General features: G+C 40.7%; 2 protein-coding genes and 2 non-coding genes across 7 annotated transcripts; 2 read left to right on the forward strand and 2 right to left on the reverse strand.

The window, feature by feature from the left end:
- Positions 1 to 1,123: 1,123 nt before the first annotated feature.
- On the reverse strand, positions 1,124 to 5,726 carry LOC149924804 (uncharacterized). 4 transcript variants are annotated; one of them, XM_090160651.1, is made up of 3 exons: positions 5,631 to 5,685; positions 2,374 to 2,504; positions 1,124 to 2,189 (listed from the first exon to the last, which is right to left on the reverse strand). In XM_090160651.1, the coding sequence occupies exon 3, from the start codon at positions 2,147 to 2,149 to the stop codon at positions 1,802 to 1,804; it is 348 nt and encodes a 115-aa protein (XP_090016777.1). In that variant the 5' UTR covers positions 2,150 to 2,189; positions 2,374 to 2,504; positions 5,631 to 5,685; the 3' UTR covers positions 1,124 to 1,801. The 4 variants fall into 4 exon arrangements, with proteins under 4 accessions (XP_090016777.1, XP_090016778.1, XP_090016776.1 ...); XM_090160652.1 differs by lacking the exon at positions 5,631 to 5,685 and adding an exon at positions 3,379 to 3,428 and having other exon boundaries at positions 2,374 to 2,499; XM_090160650.1 differs by lacking the exon at positions 2,374 to 2,504 and having other exon boundaries at positions 5,631 to 5,726.
- Positions 2,638 to 2,709, forward strand: TRNAP-AGG (transfer RNA proline (anticodon AGG)). The gene has a single exon. It is a non-coding gene; the product is annotated as a tRNA-Pro (tRNA).
- TRNAP-AGG (transfer RNA proline (anticodon AGG)) lies at positions 3,652 to 3,723 on the forward strand. The gene has a single exon. It is a non-coding gene; the product is annotated as a tRNA-Pro (tRNA).
- A 762-nt stretch (positions 5,727 to 6,488) lies between the features above and the next one.
- LOC149924807 (uncharacterized) lies at positions 6,489 to 9,963 on the reverse strand. The gene is made up of 4 exons (XM_090161100.1): positions 9,896 to 9,963; positions 9,375 to 9,510; positions 7,137 to 9,311; positions 6,489 to 7,074 (listed from the first exon to the last, which is right to left on the reverse strand). The coding sequence occupies exons 1-4, from the start codon at positions 9,948 to 9,950 to the stop codon at positions 6,687 to 6,689; spliced, it is 2,754 nt and encodes a 917-aa protein (XP_090017226.1). The 5' UTR covers positions 9,951 to 9,963; the 3' UTR covers positions 6,489 to 6,686.
- Between the last annotated feature and the right edge of the window lie 1,008 nt (positions 9,964 to 10,971).

Consider the following 10,971-nt stretch of genomic DNA (forward strand, 5'->3'; position numbering starts at 1 on the left):
ACAGTGTTTTTGCGTTTGAAGTCCCCTTTCATTATCTACGTATGATAATTAAAACAATCGATTGACGAAAGCTGTAGACGTACTGCGTGATAAATAATCACTCGTACTTCCCAAAAATAGAACGATTTTGGGGTCCCTCTCCTGGAACCTGTCAGAAGCGGTCCTTTTATCGGAAACAAGTGTGGTTTCGCTATAAAACAATCATTAGCGATGTTTTCGAAGGGCTAACAACTTCCTGTACACTGATTACAGGTATAGTGGTATACAGCCTTTCGCGATGCTAAATCTTTAATCAGTTACGTAATCACTTAACTACAGTCAAAGCTACAGTACACTGATTATGGAGTGTAAATTGGCCGGGGTACCAAGCAAAATTCGACCAAAACCTTACTTAATTTTGCCAGATCTTCATCTTGAATTTCCCCAGATTTCGCGAATTTTCGGTCTAATTTCCTTTTTTCCTTTTCCAATTTTCGAGGTCTACATTTCCCTAGATGTGAGAAATTTCCCTCTATCTGGCATCACTGCTCAAAACACGTAATTATGATACCAACCCAGGCCCGTAACTAGGAAGCGCCAGGCCAATCAACGCTTTGCGGGCCCAGCTTATATTTTGCTGGGGGGCCAGAAATTTTAGTTACGGCCCTGGATCCACCCTCAAAATTCAAATGATTCTGGGGCCTTTTAATAGACGCTAATTTCACACCAATCAGCGGAAGAAAACATCGCATTACGGCTGAAACGTATTACTCCGCGTAACGATGTAAAATTTAACAATTATATTCCGTAGGGATATGAACTTATTTAAAAATCATATTTTCTAAAAACGGGCATACTTATCTCGTAAGTTCGTCAGATATCTTATATACTTCTGATAATATAAACTGTTTTGACTAATTTAGTAATGCCAATTACAATTTCGGTTGCCATGGCAAATCGAATGGGTAGTGCAACGTCTCCTTTTGGGAAATTTCATATCTCATATAGGTCTACATTACGGCCGACTTTGAACTAAATCGGCAATAAACACCTCGGGTACTCTCCTTGTAAGTATTCTATATAAAAACATTTATTTTTTGATACATTTTGTACAAAATACTTTACAAAAGTAAGAATTCGCGCGAATTTTAAAAGAGATGGTTAAAATAAATTTTATGTTTATTAAAACTCCCTGTTTGGGTTTATTTATTTGCACTAATTACTTTGATTGTTTTGCAGATGGCGGCAGTGTGACTCAAAACACTGTATTTACAAAAAATTCAGCCGGACGTCAGCTGACAATTAAATCAAAGGCGGAAAGAGTTATCCCCTTTTTCAAATCAGTTAACATTTGTCTGAGGTGTGTACCCTGATTATTTTAATAAAACCCGACAAGTATAGAAAAATGCATTAAAAGTGGGCGTTCTTAAAAATGTCAATCACATTCTAAGGTGGAATGCAGAGAGTAGAATAGCGGTTCCTTAAGTCCACAAATAACTTCCGGTAAATGTGTCAGTTAGTCGAAATAATTACAGTACGTGAGGAATGACTTAAAATCGACCCAAAAAAAAAGATAAACGAGAAAAATACGCAACTATAAAGTTCACCAAAAGTGCGCGGTCATTTTAGAAATTGAACACGCGGAATTGACACCCTTACGGAAAAGTAGTTATACGCTTATGACGTTACGTTTGACCTTTCCGCTGGTAAAACACGTCATTTAGTTGGCGCCAAATTCCGATAAGAACGTAAAAAACGCGGGAATCGTAATCCGAGTGTTGTTAAAGTGTTTGATCGTATTTTCCTTTCTCAGGGCCAAGTCTTAGTAGCGTTCGGTTCCGGATAGTTTTCCATCGCCGAGTTTGTTCATATTGCATTCGCGTCTCCGATGGCGACACTGTTTGCTCTGGAGAATTCCCGCAACGCACAAAACGAGTCCGATCACTAGAACGATTAGGACGGTGATGCGCAGGAACATGTTGTCGAAATAAACTGGTAACACGATGATGACGAAAAGTAGGCAAGCCAATCCGAATGGGATGGCCAGCCGGAACCACAGATGAGCTCGGCCACCTTCCAGTTCTTGACGCATTTTGTCGGCTTCCAGCTGGCCAGGTTCGATGACGACCACTGGATCCGCGTCCAGGTCTTGGTACTTCGGAGTGCCCATTTTGTCTGTCTTTTACCGTTTATCGCTTAATTCTTGGGATCTGTAAATGTAAAAAAACAAACGATACCTTCTAATTAGGACCTTGAATTTTAATAAAGATTCGAATTACCCCGCAACGTTGACGTGCTTAAATTAACAACCGTAACACGTTTATGCCACAAAGGTTAATTCGAAACATTTTCGTGTCTGGGATATTTTAGGCCAAGGATAAATATCGTACGTACCCCCAAAAGTAGTTTTTGTTCGAAAATATTTTGGATTTCCCTTTGTTTCTAATTTTTAAGCCACCATTTTTGATATCCGTACGCGGTGTTTACTCTTGGTGTAGTGTTTTCCTAAACCTTCAGACCCTATTCTGAAAAATGATGATTTGGTTAATCTTCTAGAATATCGCGGACTTTGATCTCAAAGGATGAAATTTTAGTTTAAGCTTCTTTAAAATTGTCTTGTGTTTCGATAGTGTGATTAAATTAAGGGGTAGAAATAGTGGTCCGTTGGTCTAGGGGTATGATTCTCGCTTAGGGTGCGAGAGGTCCCGGGTTCAAATCCCGGACGGACCCTTTTTTTGAAAAGCGCTGGCCATTTTTTACTAAATCGAGATTCCTGCTAACATTGAAAGGAGTTTCAACAGTCATCGAATTTTGTATTCCCCTGAACAGTGTAAAAAGCTGTTCCTAATAGCCTAATTTTATTGTGATAATTTATCATTATTGTTTATTTTTTAAACATTTTCTTCTGTAAGAATGACACAAATTGAAAATTTAAAGGGTTTACATGAATATTTCCGAAGAAAAATAGAGCATGAATTGATTTGGGGTATTTACAAATATAATTTGAATATGATCATTTACCATCATTATTAATTTTTAAATTATTTTCTCCTGCAAGAATTTACATTTCTAACTATTCCCAAAGAAAAATAGAACACGATTTGAAAATTTGAAGTATTTACAAACATAATTCCAATCTGATAATTTATCATTGTTTATTTCTAAATTGTTTTACCGGGCAAGAAAAAGTGTTTACATTTCTAACGATATGCGAAATAAAATAGAACATAAATTTAAAATTTTAAGTGTTTAATTTTAAATTTCCGAGGAAAAATATAACACGAATTGAAAATTTGACCCGTTGACAATGGTAATCATTTCCGGGAAAAAAATTATTGGAACATAAACTGGAGGTATTTCCGGGGAACAAAAGCAGACGTGTTGTAAAATTAACCATACTTGCGTTTTACGCAGCGGCCAGCGTTAGTGTCGACTGTGACTGGGTGAGTCGATGCGCGCAAAGTGGGATTTTTCGCTACCTCGACATTCTTCTTAAAAAGTGTAACAAGTTGTTGTAAACCCGTTTTTTCCCCTTTCAGCTCTTATCTCGCTTGGAATTGGTTCGCTCGTTTTTACACTTTTCACGCGTCTTAGAAACTCCGAACTGAATAACCCTGAACCAGATATCACCGTATCTTCTTCCAAGTGTCGCGAAAAACCACTTACTTCCGTGGTCCGTTGGTCTAGGGGTATGATTCTCGCTTAGGGTGCGAGAGGTCCCGGGTTCAAATCCCGGACGGACCCTGATGAGCTTATTTTATTTTAAAACGTATAATGAATTAAATTTAAATAAATTTAATAAGCAACTAAACTACCCTGCGAAATATAATAATTTAACTGATATCGACTCTAAGGAAAGCTAGAATACCTACTACTGTTCGAGTTTCTAGCTACAATTTTTACTTTTGTGACACGAAATAGAAAATCTATGGTTCTTTTTTTTTCGAGTTAAAAGTTGTTGACCCTTAGAATGCCATTAATTTAATATCTCAATTTCAAGTTTAATAAACTGTTTATTTGTCGTTATGTTTTTTACGATGTTCAAATGTAACGCTTCAGAGATTTCATTTTATATTTACAAGGTCAACCGCGATTTTCCGTTACAATCACCTTCCAGCAAACTTCACCGTTCCTCTAGCCTTAAGCTAATTACCAGTTAACAGTAGTAAATCTCTTTATACAGCGGGTTTATTTTGGAAGTCGAAACTAGGACAAAAATTGGAAATAAAGTTAAATTTGCCTCCTAGGGATAAGATTATAATAAGTGACGTCTTACAACGTGCCCTATTTAATTTGGGAAACCCACTTGGATCAGTTCAAATAAAAAGAAAATAATGCTAATCTAACCTAATTTAAATAAATTAATTGCACACTGAAATTAATTATTTTTGAATTGGATTTTAATTTAAGTTCAAGCCATTTTCAAATAATGACGCCTACATTTCTATGAAACTACTTTTTACAAATTTTTATTTTCCCCACGCCATTCAATTTAAAACGCAAGCCTAGAGAGTTATAGGGATTCCAAAATTTCATATTTATAATTGATAAACGAATTTAACATTTTTGCCAGAAGGTTGGACTGCTTGGCGCGTGTGTTTGAGGGCCATTTGTCAATTTAGTTGCTACTTCCTAAACCTAAAAATTCGACTATTTTCCCCATAAATTAAAATTGGTACCTATCTCAGATTAAGATCAATGCTTGACTGTTCCGTGGCAAAACCTAGTAAACAGCATTTAATTCAATTTGCGGGATTTCAGTTTATTTATTTTGATGAACAATATTTCTTATTGTAAGTGCTATTTTCGAGGGGTAAGACACTCTGCGAACTCGGTGTACACTGCCGTACCTTTGACAGTGCTAAATGGAACTCGCGAACTCTTGAAAATATGTACCTTTAACAGTGCTAAATGCACGAACTCGGTGTACAGATGATCTGAGACTGTCTTACCCCTCGGCTATTTTCTGGTTTATTTCATGAAAGATGGTTTTTGTCGGGTTTAAAATTTACAATTCGTATATGTACTTAAATTTACTAGTTTACTACTAACTCGAAAGTTTAAAAATTGCCGTTTACTAGGTTTTGCCTTTGGATAGGCGCGCTAAACTCTCTGAAAAATTGATTTTGCAATGAAACCAACTTCTGAACTTATTACTAAGAATTATTTCAATATTTAGAGGTCTTTTAGACTCTTTTTAGCCGATAGAACGACCCCTAAACTTCGTTTTCCCCCACCAAAACAAACCGGATGTTCTATGTAGTGGTAGAGGAATTCTCCTTTGTAGGTAACACTACCGATAAATAAAAATTCTGAATATATAGCAGAGCTTGAAAGGACTATGAAACACCTTTCAAAGTCTTTGCTTGTACTAGAATTGAGTCTGGAAAAAATAACTATAAAGTGATGTTTCAAATTAAAAAATATTCATCCAATTGACCCTGAACACTAGTCGATTATATTTATATTACAAACGTCTCATCGTATTTTGGACCCCTCTACGTCATCCTGACGTCACAGCCCATTGACAAATATCCGATCGCGTTATTATTTACAAATCAACTCATTTGGCCTCGGGTCACGCTCGTAAATGTTAATAAACTAGGCATATTTTTTAGCAAAACGGGATAGAATGAATAATAATGACATACCTCAAGACGGCAATCCTGCTTGCGATCCACTGTGGCCGTCGGTGCCTCTACCCGAGTTGTTGCGTTAACTAAAATAATCGGCTGTATCAAAATGTTGCGCAGAAACGTCTCAAGTGAAAAATATTTCGGGGAGCCCCCGCGTATTTTAGCATCTGGGAGCACTGCTAGTACGCGCCAGCGGGGGGGGGGGGGGGGGGGGGGAGGTAAAAACTCGACCCTCCGTTATGTGTGGGCTGGGACCTGATGAACTAGTATTTAAGATTGTTTTACCGAATAGCGTCGTTTCGTTGCTGTACGAATAGATTGTACCCCTACTCCGCCTCGAGAGGTAGCTGTTAGGTAAGGCGTTCCATAGGCGCAGAAACGTGCACTGGTGTATGGCGCGAGAGGCCCACCCTAAATTTCGAGAGGGAATTTTGATACGGAGCTGCGTGTGAGGGAAGGCGTGATGAAGACCCTCCCCCGTGATTTTTTACCGCCTCCCCTCCCGCCATCTCTAGGCCACAATATTTTAATATCGTCACGCAACTCCTCGCTCCCTCTATGATGTGAAAAAATAATGGAACGGTCATTGACGTTGCGTTTAGCTGGGTCAGCTAGGAACTTAGGAAGGGTGGATTTTCTGATTTTCGCAACTCTTTAAAGATCTTAAATTGCTAAAGCTAAGAATGGCGATATTTTGGGACGTGGTTATTGTGCTCGCTTTTCTCAAGTGGCAACAATAAGCAGGCTTCGTACCTTTGACGAAGTTCATTTTGCGGCCGACCCCTACGCGTACCGCTTTACCCCGAGCCTTTGTGCTCGACAGGGAAGGTCATTTAAGCCATGAAAGGAAATCTCTCTATTTATAACCCACGATTTTAAGATTTATTCATGCTTCAGATTTTAATTTCGATGGGTTATTACACAATGATGAGAGATAAGTAATTAATTTTCTGGATTTACAATTATTATTTTGCACACAGTTTTTTAGATATTTGACCTAAATAGCGGTTGTTGTTCCGCGTACATTTAGAAGGTAAAAGGACATTGATAAACGGTATATTTTAACGTTAACTAATCGTCTTTTTCTTCGGAGCTTTCTAATCTGTTCACTTTTCTCAAGGGTTTTCTAATTGGTTGTTGGTGGTTTCTGGTGTGCTTTCCGCGTTGGCTTTTGACAGGGTACAGCGGCAGACGTGGCAGTTGGATTTTAGGCAGGTTAATGGCTGGCAGGATGACTGGCTTGGAAGATACGACCGCCCCAGTTTCTTCCTCCGAGCTGTCCATCGCGGGTTTCGGTTTCGACGGAGGAGCTGCCTCCCTCTGGTGACAGCCGTCGTGAACTACTTGCATACTGACGCAACTTAGACAGTCGTACTTGGACAGGAAGGAATGTAGAGCCAGATACAGCTGGTAACATTTGGAGGTGACCGTGGTACATGGCTTTAAATACGTACCCAAACTAAGCGATATTTAAGATATTAGTTTCGTTCGTGTGACATTAGGATATGTTTCGGGACTTACCAACAAGCTCGCTGTTTTTCCTCGGGTGATATTGGTTTTCTCGTTGGTTTTGGTTCCGGTTGTTTAGCGTCTTTGCACGTTGTGGAGATTTCTTTAACGCCAGATTGAGGGACATTATCTATGGTAGATTGGGAATTTTCTTGGCCTTCTTTTTTTGAGTTGGTTTGCGTTTTTGCTTGAGAAGAACACGCGGTTGATGCGTCTTTTGGTATATTTTCGTCAGTTGTCGTTAGACCAGAGCTCGGCTTTGTTGGAGTTTCTTCTCCGGATTCTGCATTCGTTGGACTTTGTTCTTTCGATCCTGCATTAGTTGGACTCTGCTCTCCAGATTCCGCATTACCTGGTGACTTCTCCCCAGATTCGGTGTTAGCTGGGCTTTGCTCTCCAGATTCCGTATTAGCTGGGCTTTGCTCTCCAGATTCCGTATTAGCTGGGCTTTGCTCTCCAGATTCCGTATTAGCTGGGCTTAGCTCTCCAGAATCCGCATTAGTTGGAGTGTTCTTTCCAGTTTCCATATTAGCTGAGCTTTGCTCTCCGGATTCCGTATTAGCTGGGCTTTGCTCTCCAGATTCTGCATTAGCTGGGCTTTGCTCTCCAGATTCCACATTAGCTGGGGTGTTCTTTCCAGATTCCATATTAGCTGGGCTTTGCTCTCCAGATTCCGTATTAGCTGGGCTTTGCTCTCCAGATTCCGTATTAGCTGGGCTTTGCTCTCCAGATTCCGTATTAGCTGGGCTTAGCTCTCCAGAATCCGCATTAGTTGGAGTGTTCTTTCCAGTTTCCATATTAGCTGAGCTTTGCTCTCCGGATTCCGTATTAGCTGGGCTTTGCTCTCCAGATTCTGCATTAGCTGGGCTTTGCTCTCCAGATTCCACATTAGCTGGGGTGTTCTTTCCAGATTCCATATTAGCTGGGCTTTGCTCTCCAGATTCCGCATTAGCTGGGGTGTTCTTTACAGATTCCATATTAGCTGGGATTTCCTCTCCAGATTCCGCATTAGCTGGGGTGTTCTTTCCGGATTCCATATTAGCTGGGCTTTGCTCTCCAGATTCCGCATTAGCTGGGGTGTTCTTTACAGATTCCATATTAGCTGGGATTTCCTCTCCAGATTCCACATTAGCTGGGGTGTTCTTTCCAGATTCCATATTAGCTGGGATTTCCTCTCCAGATTCCACATTAGCACCAGATTCCGTATTGGAAGGATTCCGCTCGTTCTTAGGACTTTCTTCTCCTGATTCCGCATTGACTGGATTTTTCTCACCCGATCCAGCATAGATTGTCACTGTACTTTCCGGCTGTACCTCCCCCGATTCAACTGGGCTTGGGCTGGGCTCCGGTTCAGAAGGATTCTCCTCATTCGATGCGGGTTCAGTAAGAATCCGCTCACTAGTACCAACGTGTTTCTCATCTTTATTAATACAACCACCAGCTTCGGGTGCTTTCTCGGTGGAAGTATCAGTCACTTCATTTTGTTTGGAATCTTTAATTCCGCCATCTCTAACAGTGGGCTTTTCGCCCTGTGTTTTACTACCATCAGTACTCCCACAGTTCGGTCGCTGCTTAGAGACGGGCTTTGGCGTTGCTTGTTTCGCTGCCGGGGCGTTTTCTAACTTAACCGGAACGCGTGACTTGTGACATTTGGTTGGCAGTTCCAGGACAGGCGTATCTACGGAACCTTCGGTTGGCCCCTGGTCGGCGGAATTGACTCCCGCTTGGATCTCATCAACTCCCGCATCGGGCATCGGCGTCGTCCCATCGTAGTCGCAGTCGGTTAAAGTTTCCACCCCGAAGGACAATTCTGGTATCGGTGTCGTTTGAAGATTGTCGAGTAACAAACCCGGTTCCGTCACCGTATCGGCGTAAATTGTTGTGGAGCGTTCTTGGGTCGCGTTATCCAGCGCCGTCTTCACTGTGTCTGCGATCGCGTTGACCACGATTGTGGCTTCTTCGGGGTACTTAACCAGGGGCCGTTGCGGTTTTGGCCGTCTTCCTAGAAGGTTAATGGTCACTTCGCCGTGTCTAGCCAGCTGCAACCCGGGACAAAAATGTTGTTTATAGTAGGCACAGTCCACATCGTGCTGTTCAAGACTGTTATACAAGTTGTAGACGAAGGTGTTGTAGAAAGGCCTGCAGTCGCTCTCCAGAAACAGGCATTTTTCTACGTGTTTCATATGGCTTCAAAAATTAGTTCATACTGACGTTAGTTTAGTAGCGTTACAATAATAAATAAAAATTTACCAGCATATATCTCGGGCTCGCTTAGCGGGATTGATGGTTATGTACAAATTGTTGGTTTTGTACGAATTGATGATGAAGTTGACGTGGGTTCCGCAGCAACTTAAAGTTTTACTATAATCGCACGATTGCCCATACTCTGCGGTTCAAAGTTAGTTTTATTCGTAACACCAGAAGTATATAAACACCTCTTACGAGAGACACATCCATCTAGGCTATGAACATTAAACATGTACATTTACACGCTCTAAGCCATTTGCCATGAGCTTAACTGCGGATGTGTATACACCGAATCAACGGTTAACATTTACCACGTGTTAATATTTTCCCGATGTAAGAGTTCTATAATGCATTTGAATCGAAAACGTATTTAGAAAAACCAATGAGAGTCTGTGAAGGTACATGTTTCAAGCGGCTAACATAATAAGGATAGGCAGATGTGTACTTCTCTCTTAGTTGTATATTATTTACTTCGGGTAGCACTAACTCGTATCATTCGTTAAAATTTATTGACTATCACTTACCTGCCAATGACAACGACAATAGGAGAATCCACGAGAATAAAGTAGGCAACTTCATCTTCCCAAACTCCAACCGTAAAATGAAGATGTATAAAATAGTTTAAAAAACTAACAGCCTTATTTAATATCTTGAAATTCTACACCGCGTATAAAACCTCCGAATCTAGGTCTATCAATCTGGAGAACTTCTTCCCAATCACAAAACGGCTTTATCATAAGGTCGTTTAATATTTAGGGTTTTATTTTTCATCGATATCACCATCTCCCACTTTTAACACTTAGATTAAGATAAACCATAAACAAAGGCCCCAACAACAACAGCATAACAAAATAATACATGTCGGTAAAATGATATAAAAGAACAAAAATAAATTGGCTGAGTTTGGATCTTCAAACGAGTGCATGGTGCATTTCCCGTCGCCATTGCAAGAACCCTTGCCACCCGCGCAGGTTGATCAGCCGGGAAGGCTTACGGATGACGTACCGTGGATAAAGTAGCCGCACATTCCGTTTTTGGAGACGCAGCAAACTTTGCAATCGTCTACCGGACAGACGCACGTTTTCAAACCGTTTTGACGCAAACCGCGGCTTCGCAACTGACGATTGATACTCGACGAATTTCCGGTACATGATGGTGTCTTCTCGTCGCAAACTCTGTCGTAGGAACAAAGTCCGACTCTATAGCGACATGCTCGTTGACTTTTTTTTGGCTCCAAGAGGCATTTGTCGGGGCTGGCGCTACACTGGTACCCTAATGGACGCTTGTAAGTGCAGCATTTAATGCTGGGCGATTGCTCGAAGTACTTGTCGGGTGGGTTGCAACAGTGGTCCAAAATATGACATATTTTGAGAATCCCGCAATCGCATTCTTCGCCTTCTTCCTTGGCGTCGTTTCCGCAAAATGATCGACTCGGGAACTTCTCTAAACACGATTTAAAAAAAAATTAAAAATTGTTGGTAGCCGATATTGGCCGATACCGGTATGGATATGTTATCTCCGGGGAAAATAACTGAATAGCTCTTAAAACGATCATTTTTCAAACGTTCGTCGGGTAAACATGTTTGCTTGTCAGGTTTCT

This window comes from Leiobunum rupestre, chromosome 10, assembly GCF_980474605.1.
Source record: "Leiobunum rupestre chromosome 10, qqLeiRupe1.1.hap1, whole genome shotgun sequence".
Taxonomy (NCBI): Eukaryota; Metazoa; Arthropoda; class Arachnida; order Opiliones; family Sclerosomatidae; genus Leiobunum; species Leiobunum rupestre.